The following is a 26,561-nucleotide window of genomic DNA, read 5'->3' as shown; positions in this document are numbered from 1 at the left end:
GACATAATTAAAGATTCTAAAGCGTGTCACGTAGAAGAAAATTTCACTTTCAGTTGTTGAACATATAAAATATATGAAATGCTTTGACCCCAACGTGATATGACCACGCAACCTTATGATCTGGAGTCGCGCTACCGTTGCGCCACGAGGTCTCTTGTGCTTCTGTGTGTTTTCACATTTTGACATGTAACATACAGAGGATATTTAGTTAGATAGCTTTCGCTTCACCAACGAAAAATTCTAGACAAGATATTCTTGGGATTAATGGCTTTTGGAAAGTTCAAGGCGCAAACTCTCTGACATAATAGAAGTTTCTAAAGCGTGTGACGTAGAAGATTTCACTTTCAGTTGTTGAGCATATAAAATGTATGAAATGCTTTGACCCCGACGTGATTTGAACACGTAACCTTCTGATCTGAAGTCAGACGCGCTACAATTGCGCCACAAGGTCTTCTTCTTTAATTTTCACATTATCACTTGTAACCAATATTGGATATAGTTTTCGGTGCACCAGCGAGATATCTCGTATAACTCTCGTAAAAACATTGTGTGTAGTAATGTGTTCGAGAAGGTTGAAGGCGCTAACTCTCTGACATAATTAAAGTTTCCGAAGGGTGGCACGTAAGTAAATGTTTTCATTAAAGTTGTTGAGCATGTGAAATGCTTTGACCTCGACTTGATTTGAAAACGCAACCTTCAGATCTGAAGTCAGACGCGCTACCATTGCGCCAGGAGGTCTGTTTCTTCAGTGTTCACAGTTTCACTTGTAGGTTAACCAATAGGCTAGGGAATGTTACACCATGGCTGATCAACAAAGAGTGAGACTGATTTCTTTCACAGCGTTCTGTATCGTTACATGTTTGTAATGTCCATATTGTACAAGAGTTCATACATTATACCCAGAGATACCAGCACCACAGGATCCTTTGTTTGGGAGCAACGCTCTTTGTTCTAGGCACTGCTGAATTTCTCGTAACACACAATGATTGTGAGAAGCAGTATGCCGCAATCAAGTGAACATGTGTGTTGAGGTGCCACGTCTCTTTGGTGATGGAGGTGATACAGTATGGAAATTGCCAGGGTCTCCAACACCGAAAAAGGCGAAAGTTGTTTCATCTGCAGATAAGGCGATGGTGATCCCTTTCTTTGTCTGTAAGGGAATGTTGTCCAAACACGCAGTTCCTCACACACTACCGCTTCAACAGAATACTACACGTCAGTGTTGGTGGCACTGAGGAGGCACATTAAAAAGAAACGACTACAACTTCATCGGAATGTCAGAATGTGTGGGGACTTCATAATGATAATGCACGACTTCATGTGGCAAGTGTCACGTCATACCATAGGTATTTGACGAAATTCAACATCACTAATGCACCACACCACACCTCCCCTCTTATATCACCAACCTAGCACCTTATGACTTTCTTCTTTTTTCTGCATTCAGGTCAAGGTTACCGGGCTATAGTTTTCTGTACTCTCAAGTAGTGCTGAAAAATGTGAGGCGATTCTCGAGGATCTCACAAAGAATGGCTTACATCATGTGTTTGCGGACTGACGGAAACGTTGTCGCACACACAAGAATCGATTTCAGGGAATGAAAGTTTCATAGCTTCAAAACAAGAGATTGACACCAGCATCATATTTTGTCATAAGTGCACTCAAGTTGGTAAGTACTACTTTGAGTTAGACTCACTCTTTGTTGATCAGCCCTCGTATAAGATATTTTTCTGTGAATCAGCGAGAAATCTCGTCAAAACATTCTGGGGATTAGTGGCTTTTGGGAAGTTCAAGGCGCGAACTGTCAGACATAATTAAAGTTTCTAAAGCGTGTGACGTAGACGAAGATTTCACTTTGAGTTGTTGACCATATGAAGTGCATGAAATGCTTTGACCCCGACGTGATTTGAACACGCAACCTTCTGGTCTGGAGTCAGACGCGCTACCGTTGTGCCACGAGGTCTCTTCTGCTTTTGTGTGTTTTCACATTTTGACATGTAAGTTACAGAGGATATTTTGTTAAATAGTTTTCGCAGCACCAACGAAAGATTCTCGTCAAAACATTCTGGGGATTAATAGCTTTTTGAAAGTTGAAGGCGCGAACTATCTGACATAATTAAAGTTTCTAAAGCGTGTGACGTAGATGAAGATTTCACTTTCAGTTGTTGAGCATATAAAATGTATTTAAATACTTTGACCCCAACGTGATTTAAACACGCGACTTTCTGCTCTGGAGTCAGACTCACTTCCATTCCGCATCAAACCTTTTACACTTTCACTGCAAGTCAAAAGCCTTTGTTTTTCAATTATAACCAATTTTCTTCTACACTTCAACATAATATGCGAGATATTCTGGTATCTGATAGAAATAGATAATATTTTTTGTCTTGTGGTTGCAACGTTTTTGCGACTATTTATACTTTCTCCGGTACGAGAAGCTTGAAAGAGTATCTGGAAATTATTGTTGAAATAGGATTATCTCCAAGCAACAACGAACAATTGCGTCCTTCAAAACAGTGTTCCAAACTATTTAAAACGTTCATTACATTTCTGCAAATGCATCATCTGAAATAAACAAATAAATTCATAAAATTTGTAGTTCAAACCAAATGTCTAACTGCATCAAGAGCAAGAGAGGTGTATGAAGGTGCATAAAAACGCATCAACTAATGCATTAAAGTGCATCCTGACAGAAAGACATACTTGCACCATATGAAACACTTTGGTGTTACCTTTCCAATATACAAATGTGCATCAAATTGTGTACCTGATTTTTTTTCTGTGTGTTTACGTATTATATATATCATATATTCTAATGTAATCTACACGTTGATTCCGTGGAGATATAGGCGCATCACTGATCTACTGAATACCGAATTGTGTATTTGCAGATATCCGCACCGAAGGCATCTTCCGGTGGGGCGGAAGGGCAGACACTCGGAGGAAGATCCTGGCCAGCCTCCTCAAGGGTGATCGGATGAGAGTTCGTCGTCTGGATGGCTCTGTGATAGAGTGCGCCGCGGCGCTTCAGCTGTTCTTGCTGCACTTGAGGCAACCGCTCATTCCCACCCGGGTGCAGCAACTTGTTCTTGGTAAGCTCTTCGCAACATACAACGCTATAAAGTAAAGTGTATGGTCTATCCGGGAATCTGTTGAGCAAGGATGCGCAGTAGCTTCAATCTCTTTTTCCCCTCCACTCAATTCATTGGTAGCACCCTCTTGAGTCACTACTTAAGCAGTCTTGTTTTCGATCGCTTGCTCCAGACATTCCCGGAGTATAACAACAATACTGTCGTATAATTCCCGAATGTGGTACAAACCGGATGTGCTTCATTCTATTGGTTTTAGTTGCATCCAACGAGGCTTCGGATTCAGTGGGATTATGTTGTATACTGTCCATGTCTGTTTTTGATTGTTCTTTCATCAATTCATCTCTTCACGATTCATCTTCATCTTTTCCCTGCTAGTAAATTATTGCACTGAATAAAGTATTTTTGCAAATACCGAACCTGGTGATGTGGAAAGAGGGTCAACAGGAAACCGTCAGTACTTTGTCCCACCACGATCGTCAGTTTTCTATCCGTTCCTTATTCCGATCCAAGGATACCACCTGACTCAGAAAGGAACTAACCATAACCCCCTTTTCTCATTAGGGAGGGTCAATTTCCAATGTACAGTTTTTGGGATATTGCAAGTGGTAAGAATTTCTTGGAATTGACAAGGAGGTTAATTCCATAAGTTGCAAAAAAATCAACTCAGGATGGAGTAGCGTGTAGAATTCGAGATTTTCCTATTATCAGAAAATCGTGAAATTTCCTGTACCGGAAACTTCCCGACTTCGTCGGAAAATGGTGAACACCTCGATTTTTTTTCAAATCCCGTCCTGATTCCGTTCGTGTCCTTCCCCACGCTCCTTTTTTTTTTTTTTTTTTTTTAGTTTATAATTTTGTACTCCAGTATTCATTCAAGAATTCATTTTTGAACTCAAAGTGTGTCGTTTTCACATTATTTTCTAATATTCCCCAGTGGCGGAGCCGTTATCACATCGCGTTAAGACTCCAGAGGTCTCGGGTTCGAATACTGGCCTGGGCATTGCTGTTTGTGAGTGCCCATTCATCAATTTCATCGTATCATCACTCATCACCATCTTCGCAAATTAGCCAAAAGTGGCACAAAATTTGAAGTCGAATAAAGCAAATCAATAAATCAATATTTTCTACGAACATATTACATTTACTCTTAATGTGATTGTGTGCTACATTTAAAAAAAAGTGCTCCCCTGTGCTTTTAGCACCACGCCATGAAGGCATATAGGGGGTGTGGGGGTAACTCCCCACACTTTCTTGATCCGGTCATGAGTGGGGGTGATGTGATCAGCATCATGCCCCTGACCGCCTTTACCCCCTAGGGTTTCCCCCAGGTACCCATGTTATTCGACGCTGGGTGGGCGCCGAGACCGCTTACAACGTTAGAAAAGTTCCCGGATTTGAACCGGTCGGGGATCGAACCCGGGACCTTGAGCATGGTAGTCAGACGCGTTACCGACTGAGCCACCGCGGCCATATTTTAGAAAAATGAGCCCTATATTTGCTTACATTTTGTGGTCGTATATTCCTGTTTTTAATTTCCTTCATTTTCCTCAATATTTCTCTCTTCTCTTGTCAAACCTTGATTATGTTATTAACTATAACTAAGTTGAACTTGTTTCTCCTTATATCGTCTATACCTTTGTACGTGCATTTATTGTGTATTTTCTCTTTTTTCAGTTTTATTATGTTTTGTACCTTTTCCATGTAGCCTACTTTTAATGTAACTAAGTATATTAGTATAAATGGAGGATAAAGGTGGCCGGAGTTTGGTGCTGGTTACATCACTTCCTAAAATGGCCGAGATCGAGAATGTGTGGGGCCCTAGCTCCACATTCCTCCTCTATGTTCCTTCATGGTACTGTGCGATGTGAACTGGGAACTTTACCTTTACCTACCTTAATTTGATTAGGCGAAAACCGTTGCAACCCTAACCTCGTATGTAATTGAACATTTAAATTGAACTGAATTGAATAGTGGTTTTTCATACCACTTTAAACTGTAACTTCACCCTCGATTAACCTATATGAGCATGAAATGGACCTAACCGACTGCATATTGCATAGGACCACTAATTAAATTTTGCTATTCAATACAAATAGCTAACATTTGCTGTATCTGCAAACGATTTACGGGGTGGCTAAAAAAAACGCATGTTTTTGGAATAAGTGTAACGTCTTTGATTTTCAAGATACAAACGTATATTAACACCAAAACCATCGGTAAGACATGCAGTTTGGATTGGTATACAGTGATGATTTAAGTATGGAAAGATGACGTCATTGTTGCTGCACACATCCGTAGTCTCTCCTCAAAGTTCCGCATTGCCCTTGCCAACATTTCGTCTGGCACAGCTGTAATTCCTTCACGAATGGCAACTTTCAGCTCTTCGACTGAACGAAGTTTTCTTCTTGAGGTAACCCTACAGCAAGAAGTTGCAGACAGACAAATCTGGGGAGTGTGCGGGCATAGAGACATCGCCATCGCCGAAACGTGACATTGTGTGGTGGGAACGGCAACAAAGACGTCATCTTTCTGACATCATCTTCCATACTTAAGTCATCACTGTATACCTATCCAAACTGCATTTATTATCGATGGTTTTCGTGTTAATAAAACGATTGGATCTTGAAAATCAAGGACGCTACACTTATTCCAAAAACATGGGTTCTTATTGTGCCACGCTGTATAATGTTGATTGATTGATTTGCTTTATTTTACTATGCTTTTTGTGCCACTTTTGGCTAACTTTCGCAGATGGGGATGAGTAAGTATGATGAAATTGATAAATGGACACTCACAGGCCCAGGCCCAGGCCGGGATTCGAACCCGGGACCCATGGTGGATATATAATGTGAATGGAATGGTTCTTTTTCGTGGGTATTAAGTATCAAATTGATGATAATGAAATATATTTCCCTTTTCTCATTTCCAATTCCATCTCTGCAGCAGAAAATCCAGGAGTGCCAGAGAAGATTGTCGCTTGCGATGCTCTGGGCCTTCTTCGCCAAGATCTTTCTGGGCGCCATCTTGAGTTGCTGACGTCCCTACTCGATCTTCTGAATGACGTCACACGAAACAGTCCGACTTCCAGCGAGCTTCATGGGTGCAATCTGCCAATTGTCCTTCTGCCGACTTTCTTCAACTTAAAGGTTAGAATAGCTATGGAACACGTCATTACCCCATTTTGGATTTGATATGGTCCCTTACTTTTAGACATAACATAATGGAATAATTTTCCTTCACAGATCAGATACTAGAGAACCATAAAAGGTCTCCACGGTGGGGGATCCCGGGTAAGACATGGAGTTTTGTTTGTTTGTCCTTAATGAGACAGTAAATAAATAAACAATACTGGGAAAGATGATAAAGGCAGGGTAAACTACCTCTTAGAGGAATGTCTTTTGGTAGCAAAGAAAGTCGAGGTAGTGGTAACTTCGTCGGCTTGTAGTCCAGGGGTCCCGAATTCAATATTGGGTGGAGACACATTGTGGTTCGAATCCCATTTTAACCAGAAGGTCCACACGTAATTAGCTATTTCTCGATAGTCCTTCGAAAGTTTATTATTAATGAATATTAACGTAGCTGCCTATTTAAGGAATTCATCCTACATTGTTGCATTTGTTGAAGGATTAAACGTTTAATTAATAAAAAAATTGTAAATGATCATTGATGTGCCCGACATGAGGTGTGATAGTAGCAGTCATATCCGCCTCTGAGTCATTCCATATCAAATCATCCAGGATTTTGCGAAAATGTTACCCACCATGCCCAATTTTTATTAAATTTGGTGTAAATATAGAACTTATGAAGCTGATTCCAAAAATGTCAATTTTATTGATATTGGTCAAGGTGTTCAGAGATTACACACTTTCAAAATCTACATATAAACCTCATTCGACCCTAGTTTGAATGACACGTTATAAATTATGGTATCTTCCCGTGAGGTTTGTCTTAGAACCTTCAAGTTCTTCTTGTTTTGTTCAGAATGATGTAGATTTTCATTTAAATAAGATTTCACATCAGTTTAACGATAACCAGGTCTTCTTCATATGTAGTTTTATGTTTTTTGATGATACAATTAAATTGATGAAGGGACACTCACAAAGAACACCTATCCACGGGCCGGGATTCGAACTAAGAAGTGTACGTCTCTCTGCTGGCATTCCTAAGCTCCTTCTAACTATAAAGTTAATACGGGTCATTCCATGTAAAATCATCCAGAATTTTGGGAAAATGTCACCCACCATCTCCGATTTTGATGAAATTCAGTATACTTATAGAACTTTTCATGCTGATTACAAAAATGACAACTTTTTTTAGATTGGTCAAGCGGTTCAGAAATTAAGCATTTTTAAAAATCTCCCTGTACGCCACATGCGGCTCCACTTTGAATGACACGCATTAGGCTATAAATTATAGTATCTTCTCTCAGGTTTGCCGTAGATACTTCAAGTTTGATTTATTTTGCTCAGGATAGTGTAAGCTTTCATTTAAATAAGGTTTCTGATCAGTGTATCAATAATCATGTATTTTATGTATAGTTTCATGTATTTTTTTAGAAAAATAAATGACTAACTTCAAGAGCGAATTTCGTTCAATGCCCCCCCTTTCAATTTCACCCAAATTGTATATACAAGTAGCTGAGAGTGGGTACTAATCCTTGATGGAAAAATTGGGATGGGCGGTTCAGAGACAGGGTGATAAAAAAATCATTTGTATTAAAAGTTAATCTTATTAAAAATGCTTATGTATTAGCACAAAGTCTGAAGTACAATATGTTTTGAGGTATAATATTCAAAATTTCTGTTCACTATGTGTGAAGGTAAGCATAGGCGTAACCTGTCGGGGGCAAAAGGAAGCATTTCCCCCTCCAAAATTTATAGATTAATTAAAACCTACAAGTTAAATATATTTTGTGAACCTCCTGGCACTTTAGGAACAAACAAAAAGAGAGTAATTATTGTGATTTTTCAAATGTATTTAGCAAATAATCTTTGACACTATTTTTATGGGACTAAAAACTTTGATTCTCTGAACCAAAGATAGTTCCCAAGTTACTCTTATGAAGATAGTACCGAGAAATACTTACTCGATTGTATTCTATACATTGCCAAAATTTCATGCACTATAAATTGTGCCGTTCACATTTTCTGTTCCCAACTGTAAAAAAAATATATCTGTACCTTCTCTGGATGCTACGTAAAAGGATTTTCTTGGAATTGCTGGCCTGTCAAGGAAGCTATGCTTTGTTGCATGCTAACTTCATCCACGCTTTACTTCAATTCATATCTACTTGTATGTGAAAACTTCAGTGTTTTAGGTGGCCTGTCGAGCTAGGAAACAGTCATCGTTGAAGGAGTGGATCTTTGGATTTTGTTGAACTTGGGATGGAGGAGAAAGAAATAGGTGCAAGTGGAATCAATGACACCATATTCAAAATACCGTGGTCAGCATTCAAATGATTTCTTAATTAAAATCGTTGAAGCAAAGTTGATTCTGTGTTTCATCATTTATTTGCAGTAGTAATGTAGGTTTATGAAAACATACGGATTATGTACTAGAAACACAATTTGTAATTTTTAAAGAAATCAATGATCATTAACTGTAAGTTTCTTTCACAGTAACTGTAAAGTAACTCAGTTACTTTCAAAGTATCAGTAACTGTAACAGAGTTACTTTTTAAATGAGTAACGGAAACTTGGTTACTTGTAAAAAGTAACTTACCGAACACTGTAAATAGCCTGTGGCCTAAGTTCAAAACAGTGCATACTTAATCTTTCTGGTGCTGTTGTATAGTACTGTGGGTTGTTGTCATTTCACCTTACGTGATTAATAAGAAATTTATGCCTCTAATACTATTTCTGTGGAATTGGTACTTCATTGCTGAACTTGTTACTTGATACTGTTGATGTCTATACAAGTCTTCTAAGTGTTCCAACCACCCCATCACAAGGAGATTTTCTCTGGTATGTGGCAAGGAAAGCTCCATTTGGAAAAACTTCAATCAGCACAAATGTGTATTATTAATTTTTACTTCATATTACGTATCTCCGTGAAGAGTATAAAAAAAAATTCCATATTGAGATAAAATGCACAAAAGGAAGCATGTTCTCGAAGAAAATTTGCTAAGCTTGGGAATGCTAATGACTATGATTATATTTTTTTTAACAAAAAATTGAAGACAGTTGAAACTATCTTATATAGAGTGAAACTTCGATTTTACGTTGTTCAGGCGACCAAGCTGAAAAAACTTAGAATGCGAGAAAATGTAAAACCGAGGAAAATTTGCTATGTTGGGACCACCAATATTGAATGTAAAAGGCAGGGAAATGTAAACTCGAGGAACTTGAAATCGGGGTTCTACTGCAATTATTATTTGTAGGTTTTAATTAATCTATAAATTTTAGATAGGTAAAATGATTCCCTTTGCCCCCGCCAGGTTACGCCTATGCTTACCTTCACACATAGTGAACAGCAATTTTGAATATTATACCTCAAAACATATTGTACTTCAGTAGTGGTATTGATGATACTATAAACTCAGGAAAGGAAGAGCTCTCCTCAAGCAGCTTTGGCCATACTTAAAACTTGCTCAACATGCCCATATGAGTTTTTGCTTAAGTGTAACACCCTGCCTAACCCAAGAATTTTGGAAAAATCCCCTCAAGAATTTTTCGGAAAGGAAGAGCTCCCCTCAGAAAAGAAGAGCTCCCCTGAGAAAGGAAGAGCTCCCCTGTATTATAAACCCAAGAAAGGAAGAGCTCTCCTCATGCAGATTTGCTATACTTAAAACTTGCTCAACATGGCCATATGAGCTTTTTGCTCTAGTGTGGAACCCTGCCTAATCCAAGATTTTTGTAAAAATGCTCTTCGGAAAGTATCAACTCCCCTTAAGCAGCTTTGCTCATATTTACAAAAATTGCATCAGCCAGATTTTTGTCTATAAAATTGTATCCATACCCACCTATACATATTTACTTCAGGTTTAAGTTCAATTGGATACCAGGCCCCTCTAGTCTAGCCATAACCTTGTTATGTATTGATTTTTGCTTCCCGAGTTGTACGTAAACAAACATGCTCTCATGTTTTTATAATCTTTTGATCAGTCCCATGTTTCGGCCAACAATAAATTATTGCATGCCCGTGAGTTGTATGCCAACAGATATAATCTATATTGTGTCTTTTCAGAGAGAAATAACATATTATTCATTATCATTAGTAAATGCCTGGGAGATTATATCTGTTGCCATTACCTACACTGTGCCTTTTCCGAGGGAAATTACATGTCATTTGTCATGGAACTCAAAGAGAAATTCTTATCTACACTATGCACCCTTTCAGGGAAAATTACTTGCTATCCATCATATTGAGGAAATTCCTAGTATTGCCTTCTCGGATATTGTCATGCAAAGGTTTGGTCTTGTCGCAACAGAATAATTGCAATGGCAAATATGCTGTGTTAAGTAAAAGCTTTTCTGCCACGAGCAAAAGTGCTATAAAATAGGTAGGTAATATATTTTCTGACGGTAAAATGTTGTTTTATATCCTCTGTGTTTGAATCGGGCCTCTAAAATTGCTCTGTGACCCTCTCATTTCTTACATCATAAACATATGATTTTTCTCCTATGAGAATAACACTACATATGGTGTCATCAGGTAATGCCTCATGGAATTCACAGATAATTTTAATGTTTGTCCTGTCATTCACCACAACTTGTTTTCTTTTTGAAGTGTTAATTACAAACATGGGTCTCTGTGCTTTGAATTCATCTGGTGTGTAATACATGTCAGTATTGCCTGTAGTGACACGTTTGAAGGATGTAAATGCTTCATATAATTTAAGAAAATCATCCTTGGAAATGTCTAAATTATAATTTTCTCTAGGAAAGACCTCATTTCTGCCATTTTTAAGATATATGTTCTTGATGTTGCAGTTATCAAATCTACTTGATTTTTTTTCCTGATTATTGTGTCTCCCAGTCTGAAACAGTACCACCACAAAATCCGGCATGTCATATTGTATACTGGAGAATGAATTTGTAGCATCAAACTCATAATAGGTACCAGATGCGAGCTTCTGTACGCATTGATATGTATAAAATTGAAGAGGAATCTGTGGATTTTTTACTATATCAGCTTTGTGTTTAAGAGCATAACTGGCCTCATATTCAACAACAGGGATTCTTAACTCCATAGTCTGAATAATGCATCTGCCTGCATCTGGTAAGGCAGAGCTTCCCCTGTAGAGTTTAATGTACTGTACCTCATCAAAGCATTATTATCATTGGCAGCTCTTCTAAATGTAATTCTTAAACCACCCTTCCACATAATATCTTTGTAATCTGAGAAGAATCCTGGCAACAGGCGCATAGGGAACAGCACTGTGTGGTTCTTAGATAATATCTTATCACCAGCTTCAAACCCGCCTATTTTGTAGTATGATGCCTCGGTTTTGGATAATTTTAGTGTGGCCAAAGCTGTGGAGGTAATGCCAGGATAATCTATTCTGTTTATAACAACACCATGCTTTCTGATCTCAATTTCAGAGAACAGATGCGGCACAAAATTGTCCACCAATCTTATATTTGAATTTGCCGGATAATCTGTTCCATCGAGCTTTACAACATCAAATTTGATGTATAGATCTGCTCTGTGGGGGTGTATAAAGCCATCCCCTACATCAAGATCAACCTCAATCTCTGTGTTGGGTTGATTTAAATTTGCAAATGTCCTCCTGTTTGGAGGGAATGATTGTAGCTCATAACTCTCAATATTTTCCATTGTATGTATTTTTATTTAAATGTTAATCTCTATGATTGCAGTTGTTGTGGCTCCAGCAAAATCAACTAATTCTTCTTTTTCATTAGTGACCATCAACTCAATGTTATCTATTCTGTTATGGCACACAGGAAAATATAATGTTGGGGATGGATTGTAGATGATTGGCTCCATGAATTCGGAATTAGGTTTGAATGTTGCAATGATCCCAGTTTGTTTGTGAGTGCCTATGCCATTTGATTTGGTGATCATACCCTCGGCCACATTACAGTGAATATCCAGAGTCTCTATGGCTAAGAATTTGGGTATATTCATAGCAGTGTGTTTGATGGCCGGTTCAAGTTTTGTGTTGTTCTCAAAGCCTAACAGCTCTCCTATAGTACCCAGATCCACTGTTTCTGTAGCAGATACAATCTCTACTCTGTGAGTGACAGAATTTTGACTTAACACTACACCTCTGGGTAATTGAGCATTTAGAGTGGACAGATTATATTGCCCTGGAGTGATGACAATTTTTTGATCCCCTACTGCAATTGTATTGTTGTGGTGTGTAATATTGGGGATCAAGTACATGCCGTAAAATGCTCTGAGAGCTATTGTTTTGGGATACACTATATCATCATGCAATTTGAGTTTCAATATTGAATTTTGGCTGGTGAGATGGAATACCCCCATGATGTTTCAGATACCACAAGGCCTTTTGAAAATTTTCAATTGATGGTTTATTTATTTGAGACATATATCTGAGAACAGATAAACACAAATGTCCACAATTAACATCTTTGAAATTTTGAACACGGGCATTATTGTAATAAAGATTAGCTGAATTTAGATATTTTACTAAATTTTCAGGTGGAACACCTCCAAATGAATCAAACACAAATGCCTCATTGTTTAAATATTTAAGATAACAAATCCAGTGAGTGCCCTGATTTTTGTACTTATCCAAATTAACAATGCCACACTCTTTGTTGAGTGGTTGTTCTGGTAAAGAATCAGACATGTACACACCTCTAAAATTTTTGATGCCCAGTGGCTTGATTAAAGCTTCAATATCTTGGTTTGTAAGCGGCTCTTGTTTTTTTAAACTTTTTCATGGCTCTCTTAACACCTTTGCCTTGTTTCTCTATGGCCAGGTTATGGCGCCTCTGCTCATCTAATTCTGCCCTATTTTTCTTGGCATCTATTACTGTTTTTGCTATGGCAGCTGATCCCCCGGCCAAGCTCCCAACAGCCCCGAGAGCAGCTACGATAGCAGGGATGGTAAATATGAAACCCCCCACATGTGATTTTTTTCTTGATTGCTGTAATTTTTTTAATTGGGGGGTACTAAGCAACAATTTCATACCATGTCCCTTTGCAATACAAGATTTTTTTTTCTTGCGCTGCTTTTTAGTGAAAAGGCTATCAATAGGCCCAAGAGATTTGAGACCTGCATAAGGTATTTGATACATAACACCCTTGGCCTTCATTGTAGGTTTATTATATACATATTCACAGCCCCCACCCCAGTTTTTGTTTGATGCTCATAGCTATGGTGGTTCCCAATGCTGCTATTTTTTCACTTAAAGAAGCATCTTTGCTTACAAATCTACCAAATGCAGCCTCTTCTAATTTCTTGTCTGCAACATGTCTCTTGTCAAGATCAGAATGTGTGTTGTATGCTATGTCATGGTCTCTACAAGCAGCATCTAGGGGATTTACACCAGGATCACCTCTGTTTTATCTATGATCCAATTTTGTACCTGGACCACAATACTGATAGCCTGGAATGTGTAGTTCAAATGGCAGCTTGTTTATAATGTCATTAACCAAACCCCGACCCTCAGAAATATTCCAAAATTTAGGGGGTAGAGTATTAATAATTTTTATAAGATATCCAATCCCCTTAGTGTCATTCACTATAAAATTAGACAATTTTGTGCTTATCATGTCCATAATTCCAACCTTTTCATTGTAAAAATTGTGGTTCCCAGCATTTTCCTCCCCAGCTATCACCAGCAACCTATCTACAAGTTTCCTGACATCATCAACCCACACAAATTCTTTAGGCAGGGTGTTGTATTGTTTGATTCCACTGCCAGTCTTGATCTGTGACCATATGGGCTTGATTAAATTATTGTATTTTGCCCCACTGCTCGACTTGACTCTTTTTTGTGTGGGATCATTGTTCTGGTATAGAGCATCTGATTTTATTAATATTTCTTTGTAATAATCATAATCTTGATCTGTATAGCTGCCAGGCCTTTTCCTAGTCATCAGTTCCCACAACCCAGGTGTGCCGGGGTACTTAACAAAAGCACCTTTTTCTCCGAGACGAGATTCTGAATAAACAATCAGATCATCTCCCATAAATGTTACTCTGAAATTGCCAATTCTATGTATGATGCTACCATCAAGCTCTGTGTCAGCATATAAGCCAAACACCTCATCTTTGTTGTCTTTAGGTGTGGTTAAATATTTTTGTGCAAGAAGACCCAATTCAATAGGATCCTGAGTAGCTTCAATTCTTCTAGGAGCAATAGGACTAGGTGTATGAATACTGGAAAGTGGGGTGAATGGATAATCTAATATGTTCCTTGCAGCTACAGGTACAAGCTCTGTGATCAAATTTTGATTTTGCTCTGTAACAGTTTTGATATTTTTACCTAATTCACTAATAGCATCAATGATAGGCTGTTCTGTTTGTTTGTGTTGTTCATAAATTCCTCGGTTCTGTGATTTCCATCCCTTAAATCTTTTTACAAGATAATCTCTTAACTTAAGATCATCAATGATTGGCCTTTTCATGTTTATTTATTTATGTTTCAATGTCTAGAAAATTGTTGATTTTATTTCTATATTTGCCACTATTGAGTGTTCTTGTCATATCAATTGTGACAAACCCATAACTGTCTTGGTTCCAGCACCTGCTGCAAAATTTAGAAAAATCATTGTAGCTCAAGTCCCCACCTACATATTCATCATGTATGTGTTTGAGGTTGGTATGATCTTGATGAAACACACATATAAAATTGCTGTTCTCTCGGATCAGTTGCTTCGGTATTTTTGAAAAAGTCTGTGCCAGGTAGAAGCAATCAATGTTTTTGTGCCGCCCCTGTGTAAAGAAATTTCTAACCTTGTTTTGATTATCCAGTATAATGTCATCAAACACAACAACAGAATTATCGAGACATTCATGGAGTGGCTTAACATCTGGTTCAAAAGTGGCAATATCCAATCCATCATATAGCTTCATCAGCTGCTGATATTTTAATTGTTCCAAGCTCTTAGAGAAGATATACAAGTGCCTGTTTTTCCAGTCTAACCAGTTGGGTGCCAATAAAAAATTATCAACCATTAGTGTAGTTTTACCACAAGCAGATGGCCCAACAATAAGACATCTAATATTTTCAGGCAGCAAGTTGCCATTTCTCTTATTCTGTTGTTCAGGTTCTGGCAGCCTTTTTATAACATCCCAGGTGCTCATATTATTATTTTGTCTGCATCGATCCAGCTGTTTTCCGGATGACCCAGCCATTTGACAAATAACTTGTTGCCTTTTCTGCGGATAATTTTTTCTATGAGATATGTGTCAGGCTGTTTAGTTTTGCTGAGTTCTTCTTCATAGAACCTGCCTTTGAGAATTTCTCCTCGGTGATCTTTTATTATATATGTGTTAAGAGTCCCGGGTTTAACTTGAACCACTGTAAATAATTCGGTGCTCCAGTTTCTGGTAAAGCCTCTTTTGAATAAGTGCTTATATTTGCTGATTCTTACTTGATCACCCACCCTGTATTTGGCCTTTCTTATTGTTGCCTGATATCTAGGATAATAAACAGTGCTGATCAATTTTTGCTCATCAGATGAAGTTACTTCGGAGGGTTTCATGTTGATTGTGGAATGGACCGAGTTGTTATATTTATGTAGAAGTTCTGGAAGAATATTAATCCATTTATAATTACCTTGGAGGGTAAATTGTTTATACATAAGATTTTTTAAGGTTCTGTTGAATCTCTCTACAATTGATGCCTTGAGGTCACTGTAACTCGAATAATGTTTTATTGACTGGCTTTTAATAAATTGTTGAAACACTGAATTATAAAATTCTTTGCCATTATCTGTTTGCAAATAGCGCGGTGATCTTCCACTCTGATTGATGATTGTCCTGATGGCTTCTGTAACACATTTTCCAGTCTTGGATTTGAGTGGCACAGCCCAGGCAAATTTTGAAAATGTGTCTATTACAGTGAGTAGATACTTGTAGCCCTTGTTGATTTTGTCTAAGTTTTTCAACTGTCCACTTGCCAACTCAATCAAGTCGCTCTGCCATAAATCATCTATGCCTTTTGTGACTACTGGGAGTCTCTTATAATTATGTCGGGCTTGTCTGTGTAGTTCATCAACAATAATTTCTCTAGACATAATATGAAAACAAGAATATTGCAACTATGGGGTGTTCAGCAGCTGATACTACAGGATTTTCTAAATATAATTTGTCTCCTATTTGTATTTTAAATTCCAGAGATCCATCATCTTCAACATATGCTGTTTCTAATGTATTGGGATCTGTAAAATCCTCTAACTCTACACTGGTGATTTTTACTTTGTTATCAGCATTTGTTATTGATAAGGTGGGGTAGTGGTGTGCCTGTGGTTGAAGCCAATATTTGATCTTGATTGGTCTCAATGTGCCCCCAACAAAAAACTGGTAATAAAATTGTGCAGGGGACAGCATATATATTTTGCCACCTGGTGTAAATGGTGAATCATATTCTTTGTTGGGGATGCTGTACAATTCTAGAATTACTGTACGTTTTGGATTCTCGATTATGCCTGTTATTTCTTTTTCTGCTGTAAGCAATCTGCTTGTTACAGATTCAAGGTGCTCATTGATGGTCCTAACAACATCATCATGGCCTGGCTTGATTTTTATGTCCACAACAAGTTTCTTGTATTGTTGCACAATCTCTTGTAGCTGGGTGGCAAAAACAGACAGAGCATTTGCTTGATTGGATTCCATGGTCCCTAGCTGTTGCTTGATATTAGCTACAATTTGTTGCAAATTTTCAATAACTGCCAATTTTGAATTTTGAGCAGTAAGATCATGGACCTGTCTTCTGATATCCTCAAACAGGGCATGCAGTTCATTAATATGTTGATTGGTTGGTAGAGTGGCCACTGTCTGAGTGAGTTGTTTGATCTCTGCCTGGATATTCTTGATATCTTCTGATTTCAATATGCGATTCACAGCTCTCTTAATATTTTTAAGTTCCTGTGATGTCGGAAGATTTGATACAGTATTTTGCAAAAATTCAAGTGCCAATTTCACATTGTTTAATTCAGAAGCATCAGCCACATTTTGCATAGCATTTTGGAGCAGGGCTATATCTGCCTGAGTGGGTGTTGATTGTTGTAAAATTTCAAGTTTTGTTTGGATATCATCGATCAAGTGATGAAAATGAGATAGCTCAGATTCAGTGTTGAGGTTTTCAAGCTTTGTGATTTGGTGCTGGACACTGACAAGAGTATCTACAATCCCGGGCAATCGGGATTCTAGTACATTTGCCAAATCACTTTGCACTGCTGCTATTGTACCTTCAAGATGGGTTATGGTACTTTGAATTTTTCCAAAATCTTCATATGTTTCAAGTTGCAGCTTAATATTTGCTACACTCCGAGTTATTGCACTCAAAGCATCAGAAGATGGCAAATTGTTCATAAAATTTTCAAGTGTCTCAATTTTTTCTTTAACCTCGGCTATGGCATTGTGCAGAGGATCCAGATTAGGTATTTGGAGTGATTGAATCTGTTCTTTTAGAGTGGAAATCACTAGATCAAAATCTTCTTGTGATTTTATGCTTTTGACAATTGTTTGGAGCTGTGCCTGGACATTATTTATCTGCTCTTCCAATTGTTGTTTCAATTGCTCAGAACTGGTGGCCTGGGTCTTAAATTTGGCTTGAAGAGCTGCTACAGCTTCTTCCAAACTTTGAAAATTATCTAATGTTGCCAGATCAGTATATTTCTGAAGCAGCAATTTGAGTTCAGAATCAATTTTAAGAAGAGGGTCCATGAATTGTGATTGTAAATTTGTAATTTCTAATTGAAGACTGGCATTGAGTGTGGTTTGTAAAGCTTGTAAATCACTTCTTAATTTCTTGACTCTGACATCAAGCATCAGAATCTCATCACTGTGATCTTCATGTCTTGTATGGCCAAATATATCATTAGGCATTTTTGTTTTAGTGGTTATTTATTATAGAGTATCTGATTCTTAATTCTATAAAAAAGGGTATAAGCTTGTCATAAGATCCAGGGACCTCAATATATAAGCAGTCACCAGCAGAAACAGTATATACAGTGCCAGAAATCATGTTTGAGTGCTTAATTCTATAAATATTTCTCCCTATTGAAATCTTGACATCACCCTCAGGGGTTGTAATAAATTGCAATTGCCCACCTACAGGTAATTGGTAATGATTTAAATTATTGTTAAATATGTACAATATTTTGCCTGTTTCATCATCAACATCTGTAAGTATGCTGTTCAGATGAATAATTAACAAGCCACTCAGTTTAGACAGCATATCAGAAGAGGGTTGTGGTGTTGGCAGGTCCATAATAGCCTGTTTTTTGAACCCAAATAAGTTCATAGGCATGTTTATTTATTTCAAATCATGCTCTGTAATTGGGCATTGATTCCCATTTTTCAAATCACAATGACCCCATGGTAAAGTATGTATGCCACATGATAAAATACATCTCTTATCATCATGTGGGTCCAGGGCCACTTTTCTTACAACATTTGAAGTCAACAAGTGATCCACACTCTGAATTCTGGATTCTGATGTTTTGATTAAATTCTGGGATTTGAGGCAATTTTCATAATCTTCAAATTCAAGCTCATTTTCAACAGTCACTCTGCCAATACCCTTGGCCTTTTTGGCAGCAACACCACTACATGTTTTAAAACTGTACACCTTGGCACTTAACCCAGCAAATTTTACAATAACATCACCAAGTGTCTCATCTTTTAACTTGCCAGGCACCTTTTTGTTGTGGTGGTGTTGAATCTTTGTATGTTCACTGGTATCAAAATATTTAAACAATTCAGGCTGTAACATATCTTGATAAACATCTTCTGTTTGAATATCAAGAATAAAACTATCCGTGTCCATGTACATCAATTTTACACGATCACCATAAAAAGGTTTCAACACATCATAATACAATGTTAACATACGTAATTTGGCCAATTCCAATATCACAGCCCCTACATAAATAGGTTTATCAAACTTAATCTTTGTTTTTTTCATGTTGAAAAGTGCCATGTGCTCATCATAAATTCTTCTGTAATTGAAATTAGGCTTTGCAACCAATTTTTTGCTCAGGCTGTGGTCAGTAATTATTTTAACATCGGTATGTTTTCTGACATTTTCAATTGTTTTGCCATACACTGAATTCACCATCAATTTAAACAAGCCCTTATCAAATTGGCTCTTTGCAGATGTTCGAAGCTCTGTATTTGTATCAATGTATGGTTTCAACCATTCTGAGTGCCTGAACCTTAAGACTTTGCCAACTTTGGTCACTTGAACACCATGTTTCATCAGGAACTGGAGGTTTTTGTAATATATGACATAGCCTTGTTTTGGCTCCAGTGTCATCATGAGCTTCTTCTGTTTAGAGCCAGGTGAGCACTGAACCTCGGGAATTGGGGGCAGATCAGAAAATTTATTGTGCAAATTATCTGGAATTGTCAGATCAACCTCTAAGATGAGGCCACTGTCACTGTCATCAAAATCCTGAAGATCTTCAATATTCAAATCTTCAACCCATTCAAGCCCTGCATATGGCAGTTTTTTCATCATGGCATGACCATAGAGGCTGTTTGCATCTACATACACTATATAATTTGATGGCCGTGCTGGATCATAATCAGGCATATATTTGTTATTTGCTCTGGCATATCTCTGGGAACATTGCACCATCCCCCCTCTTATACATTGTTCCATAAACAGATACATATCTTGATCTTGGATCAGATCCAATTGCTTTTTGGTGTTGAAAAACATTGCGGCCCATGCTAGGCCCGGAGCACTGTAAAAATACATTGGATCCAGTCTATAATTTTGCATAGAAGATTTTCTGAATGCCTGCAGTATATCAGCTAAGAGGGTCACATCAAGTTTCAAATATGCCATGTGATAATCACCAAATGTCTGGCATTTTAAATTGTTCCACATCAATTGGGCATGGTGATAATCATCATCAGTGATTCCAGATCCTCTGATTTTGCTGTAAAACTCTTCTTGTGGTGGCAGAGAACACTCATCAAATTTAGAAAAATCTGTAACATAGTCATATGGATATACACCCTTCCGCCTAATTAATTTCAGGTCCTGATTTGGAAACAAAGCACGTGTGATTTTGAATTGATCATCAGATAATTGATTTGCCAGTGTAGCCAGGCTAGCAGATAAAATTCTGTAAGAATCAAGAAATCTTATGTGAATAGGAACACCATTAACTTTAATTATTTTGCTAATAGATATATATTTCTCATCATTTTCAGCTAAAATATTTAAATTCTGCTTCTCAAACCCCTCGTACCTGATCAGATGATGGAAATCATAATTGGATGCTCCATGGCAAAATATGGGGACAAATCTTGGTCTCTTGATCTTAATATTACAGCTATTACACAGGGCCATTAAGAATTTACCATCTGTATGAGAATGGTGTTTCACCTTGATATTTGTATCTGAAAATTCAGAATCACATACCGGGCATTTTTCTGCATTGTTGAAATCTTCAATCTGTTCCTCTGTTAAAGGCAACATAGGCTTTGATTTTAATAAGATATTAGATGCTATGTCACGGCACTCATTTTCTATTCTATGTGCAAATATTTTGATGGCATCTGGTCCCATGTATAAGTGCGGCTCACTAGCTACACCATCCCGTATAACTATATAACAAAAGCTGGAAGGTTCATGTAGCTGGTATGGTGTAATTGAAGATTCTTCAGGATCTGGATTGCAGAATGCAAGAGGTTTGAGGTTCGATTCAAAATCACAGACAATATATGCTGGGTGTTCCAACAAGGCTTCAAACTTTTTGAATTTGCAATTTTCACTTGGATTAGGCATCACCATATGAACAGGTTTATGGTTGCCACAGTATTTCAGATGCTCAATTAACTTGTTTTTGGCAATTTCTGCACTCTCTTCCCGAACCCCCTTCACCATTTTTTGACCATCAAATACAGATAAACATCTTCTGCACAACTTAAATATTCTATGAGTTTTGTCTAGTTGTTTTCTGACTAAACCTTCAAGATTATGTATCAGAGTATAATGGTGTGTATCATCCCCTTCAATTAAGAGCAGATCAATCGGAACAGCAGAATCATCATCAAATGTACTGATTCTGAGAGGTGCTATCAAGCAATTGCCAGTGGAACAAGTAAATACATTAATAGATAATTGTTTGCCATTGATATGCCTGGCCCTTTTTTCAAATTTATCAATATTCTGAACAGACATTGGATATTCCAAACCCTCCATTGCATCGTCAAAATCGTGCTCATGTTGTTTGTAATAAGTTATTCTCTCAGGATTCCTTGAAACTGGATACAAAGCAGCTAAAATACACCACAAAAAGCATTTCTGGTCGGTATTTTCAATATTGACCACGGCTCTTTTGTTTTTGATATTGGCAGGTAATGGCACATATGTAGATCCTTGTAATGAGCTGAATTCAGAAATATTAACATATAATTTGTGTGATGAACCGCATAGGCTCCATCCTGACTCTTTTGCTGCAAATTCAGAGTGTTTAATGTTCAATTGATCCATCAACCTGCTTATTATTTTGTCTGAATTTGCATTTAAGTATACAGGTACAGTTTCTGTTATGTGGGGCTGTGTAAATTTTGTGCCATTTGGCTTCTTATATTGTACAAACAATTTGAGAGACAGCTTATAAGAGCCATTTTGTTCATTTAGAATTGCCTGCACATCAGGATTTATATTGTTCAAAAAATTCTCAATACCACATCTTGGCTCTGATACAAAGCGGTAATCTCTTAATTGGCTGTTAAAACTGCTATGGATAGGTGCATGGCGTGGCTGCTTTGCAGGTCCAGCATTAACAGGTGCTTCGTGCTTTCTTTTCAGACCAGAAGTAGATGGTTGTGAGGGCAATGTTGATAACTGTGCAGAGCAAGTATCTTTATGTGTATATGTGAAGTATTGCATGCTATATTTTTTATGGCATTTGGGGCAAATTTTTGTGGGAGTTCTGCATTTGTCTGGGTTACAAATCTTTTGGTGTCTGGCCCAATTAGAGCTAAATATATTTTTATTGCATTGGTCACAATATTTTTGTTTTGGCATTTTTCTTGTTGTTTATTATATAAGATTATCTGGGCTTCAATTCAAAACTTTATGCTTAACAGTTAGGTTCAGCTGTGTGATTTGTATATTTAGTATATATACTTAATATTAATATTAATAATATTATTATTAATTTTTATCCTCGGTTTTATTATATAATTTTTTGGGTTTTAAATCAAAACTCTATGCCTATCTTATGACAGGTTGTAAGGCCAATGGCCCACAAGTAGAAAAAAAGAATAAATATTGATTCACACTGACCGTCCGCAAATACCTGTACGGACATGCGTATCTAGAATAGCCTTGCTATGTATTGATTTTTGTATAACAGGCTGGGAGAAATATAAGCTTGACCCTAAATATGAATAGATTGCAACAAAACAAGCTGGATGTCAGGCAAAATATTGTTCAACATACCAGAAATATGATATTAAAACAAACAGTCCTGTAAGTATGAGAAGCACTGTAACAACACATCTGTTTTTCTCAACCACTCTCACAATAGTGGCTGATGCAATTGTTTGCACGCAAAGCTTCATTACTCGGGAAGCAAAAATCAATACATAACACAGTGCCAGGTCATTGCCATTCTAGAGGGGCTCTGCATATAGATAAAAAAATTGAACCTGGCATCCAATTGAACTTAAACCTGAAGTAAATATGTGTGGGTAGGTATGGGTTTTAGCTTAATTTCAGGTATAGCCAAAAAATATCAATTTTTGACAAGTTTATGGACAAAAATCCGGCTGATGCAATTTTTGTAAGTATGGCCAAATCTGCTTGAGGGGGGTTCATACTTTCCGAAGAGCATTTTTACAAAAATCTTGGATTAGGCAGGGTTCCACACTAGAGCAAAAAGCTCATATGGCCATGTTGAGCAAGTTTTAAGTATAGCAAATCTGCATGAGGAGAGCTCTTCCTTTCTTGGGTTTATAATACAGGGGAGCTCTTCCTTTCTCAGGGGAGCTCTTCTTTTCTGAGGGGAGCTCTTCCTTTCCGAAAAATTCTTGAGGGGATTTTTCCAAAATTCTTGGGTTAGGCAAGGTGCTACACTTAAGCAAAAACTCATATGGGCATGTTGAGCAAGTTTTAAGTATGGCCAAAGCTGCTTGAGGAGAGCTCTTCCTTTCCTGAGTTTATAGTATCATCAATACCACTACTTACTTCAGACTTTGTGCTAAATACATAAGCATTTTAAATAACATTAACTTTTAATGCAAATGATTTTTTTATCACCCTGTCTCTGAACCGCCCATCCCAATTTTTCCATCAAGGATTAGTACCCACTCTCAGCTACCTGTATATACAATTTGGATGAAATTGAAAGGGGGGCATTGCACGAAATTCGCTCTTGAAGTTAGTCATTTATTTTTCTAAAAAAATACATGAAACTATACATAAAATACATGATTATTGATACACTGATCAGAAACCTTATTTAAATGAAAGCTTACACTATGCTGAGCAAAATAAATCAAACTTGAAGTATCTACGGCAAACCTGAGAGAAGATACTATAATTTATAGCCTAATGCGTGTCATTCAAAGTGGAGCCGCATGTGGCTTACAGGGAGATTTTTAAAAATGCGTAATTCCTGAACCCCTTGACCAATCTAAAAAATGTTGTCATTTTTGTAATCAGCATGAAAAGTTCTATAAGTATACTGAATTTCATCAAAATCGGAGATGGTGGGTGACATGGCCTGGATGATTTGACGTGGAATGACCCATACCTCGGTAGTCTATGTTTGAATATCATTAAAGGCGTTTACTTCGTTACCGTCGAAGAACAAAGGAAACGGCCGTCACAAACGTGGGTGGGGATAAATAGCTGGAGAGTTGTTTTCGTTCAATGATACTCAACCTTCAGCCAATGGGCGCAGCTGTCATTGTGCTCGTCTACTCCACGTGGAGTCTCAGTCACATTGTTTGAGCTGGTGGGCGCGCTCCGTCGACTTCAAAGCCAGCCGGTCGTTAACGTAGCTAGCGCGTCGACTATAACATCGTCCTATTTAAAGTGTATTTACATCGTAAACATACTTTAATGTGACATTTTCTTGTTAGTTTTAATCTTGGTTGTCTTCCTTTCTTTTGGCGTTGACTAACATTGACTGCTTCACAAAATACGAATTACATGTTTACTCGAAGCTGTTTGTTTTTATATTCGGCAGTCGGCACGTAAACATTTCCTCCAGTTGTAACAAGGAAACAGAACTCACAATTACCATTATTTCTTGCTGTACAGAAGGTGGTGTTGATTTGACGGTATGCAGTTCGGGGTATTTTCAGAAGGGAGGAACCACTTTATTTTGATATGTAGTCGCTTTTTACATCGCATGTGTTACGTCTATATATGGCTAATATTTGGCTGGTTAATATACAGGGTGATTCAAAAGTCTCCTGACATTTTAATCGAAATGCATTATATTGACAAAATTGAGAGTACTGCTGAAAAGTGCTCTAGATGAGAAGATAAACTCAGTACATTTCACATTGGCAGCCCTGTAAGTCTAGGCACAGCACCCACCTCTCTTGCCTTTCTTGCGTAGCGTAGACCGGAACACATCCTCCAACATAGCTGGCGTGATCTCCCCTGTTGCTGCAGCTATTCGCTCTGTCAATTGCTCTACGGTGTTGATCTTTACTTAAGTAAGTCTAGGGGAGTCAGGTCTGGAGAGCGAGCTGCTCAAAGTCTTGGTGAACCACGGCCGATCCACCGATCTTAAGTGTCAGTGAAGGTAGTCCCGAACGATTCTGGCGAAATGGGGTGGTGAGCTATCTTGCTGGAAAACAACAGTGTAGTTTTATCCCATCCTGAAAACTATTCAATGACAATATCAGGAAAATGTCAAGAGACTTTTCAATCAACCTGTATATTTTCCTGTTCTAGGAACAGTCGGACGCACTGATCAGATGGAAGCAGGTAGCCGCCACTTTCCACGAGCTCATCAGCGTGTCCCCCTTGTGGCTGAGATCGGCAGAGAATGTTGTCAACAGCGACTCGGACACCTCCACTGCCTCGGACACCGTCAATTCGGTAAGCACACCTTTAAGTATACTACAGGGTGATTCTAAAGGTATAGTACAAACGAAAACCACAGATACCTCCCATGAAATAGAGACGAAAGTTCCCCTTCCACTTTGCCGAGAGATGCCTCCGTGAGGAGCTAGACAACGCCGAAAACGTGTGAAAATGAACTTTACTCCTCTGTACACCAAAGTGGCCCATTCGAAAAACACTAGGCGGCAGCTGCGCAACGCATGCGCATGGGGTTCCACAAAGGAAATAGGAGTGTCCCGCAAGACAAGTGAAGGGAAAGGGTAGCGATCGACAACGGTAGGGACAAAAGAAGCAATGAAGCATGAAGTAACAATTGCACAGCGGGAAACAAACACCATGACTGAAGCAGTGCAGTCGAAAAAAGTAGTGCGGGGTTGCAGAACCACGGGAGGACGACGTAGGATGTAAAAACACACCGAGAATGCAAGCAAAGTGGTCTGTGACACTCGACAGGCAACAGACGCGTACATGGTTTGGGGCAGAAATGGCGGCGCTGGCGGTGCAGCGCAAGGGGAGTCCCCAAAACACAGTGGGGAGACATCGCAGCAAGAACAATGCACGGTGTAACAAAAGAGAAAGAGGACCGGACGGGGAATGGTAACTGCCAAGGAGACAACAAATGCGGGACGAGGGATTCCCCATAGCAGCACCGAGGGGATGTCACACAGAGGTCGTGCGCCAGCAGGACAAACACAGCAACTACGGGCACAGGAGGTTATTGCTAATGAAAGGTGCACGTACAGATAGGACCACGTACCTCGTAGAGACGTTGTAACAAACGTCGTGATGGGGCCCAATCAGCCTCTTAGAAATGAAGCCGGAGGCACATCGCTGGGTGGGAGCGGGCGAAAGGCTGCTGGAGTGTCGTACGGACCCCACCACTCCGTACGGTGGACGACACTAATGGACGAGGTCGGAATGTTTCCATCCCGATCACCAGGTCCACCGTTCCCAGACCTGACGCGGCTGCTTGCTTCCGAACGCAACCCCAGCCGAATAACTCGAGTCCCTCCTCGGCCGCAGCCTTCCGCTCCGAAACCAAGCGTGGCCTCACACCACCGCAGCCGCACACTGCCGCGTGGGTGTGAGACCGGGCCGAGCAAGGCTGGACAGATAAACTGCGTGGGACAATCGTGTAATGAAGCTACGTGGGGGTATGCACGTCTGTTCAACTGCTGGGTTACCCCACATTGGTGTACGCAAACACCACACGATCGTACGTAGTGCTCCCCGTCGGCTCGAGCAAGACGGA

At 38.6% G+C, this 26,561-nt stretch overlaps 1 protein-coding gene and 1 non-coding gene across 2 annotated transcripts in view; one reads left to right on the top strand and one right to left on the bottom strand.

The window, feature by feature from the left end:
• Nucleotides 1-26,561, top strand: part of LOC145992683 (uncharacterized) — a 245,492-nt gene that overhangs the window by 203,807 nt on the left and 15,124 nt on the right. The window contains exons 3-5 of the mRNA XM_083129063.1: nt 2,892-3,092; nt 6,036-6,238; nt 25,139-25,285. Of these exons, the coding sequence (XP_082985189.1) occupies nt 2,892-3,092; nt 6,036-6,238; nt 25,139-25,285 (551 nt within the window). The remainder of the gene's footprint in view (nt 1-2,891; nt 3,093-6,035; nt 6,239-25,138; nt 25,286-26,561) is intronic.
• On the bottom strand, nt 1,892-1,963 carry TRNAW-CCA (transfer RNA tryptophan (anticodon CCA)). Its single transcript has one exon. It is a non-coding gene; the product is annotated as a tRNA-Trp (tRNA).

The sequence above is a fragment of the Lepisma saccharinum genome, chromosome 9, assembly GCF_977018435.1.
Source record: "Lepisma saccharinum chromosome 9, izLepSacc3.1, whole genome shotgun sequence".
Lineage (NCBI taxonomy): Eukaryota > Metazoa > Arthropoda > Insecta > Zygentoma > Lepismatidae > Lepisma > Lepisma saccharinum.
Note: the sequence above shows the minus strand (reverse complement) of the source record. Positions and strands in the feature narration are given on the sequence as shown.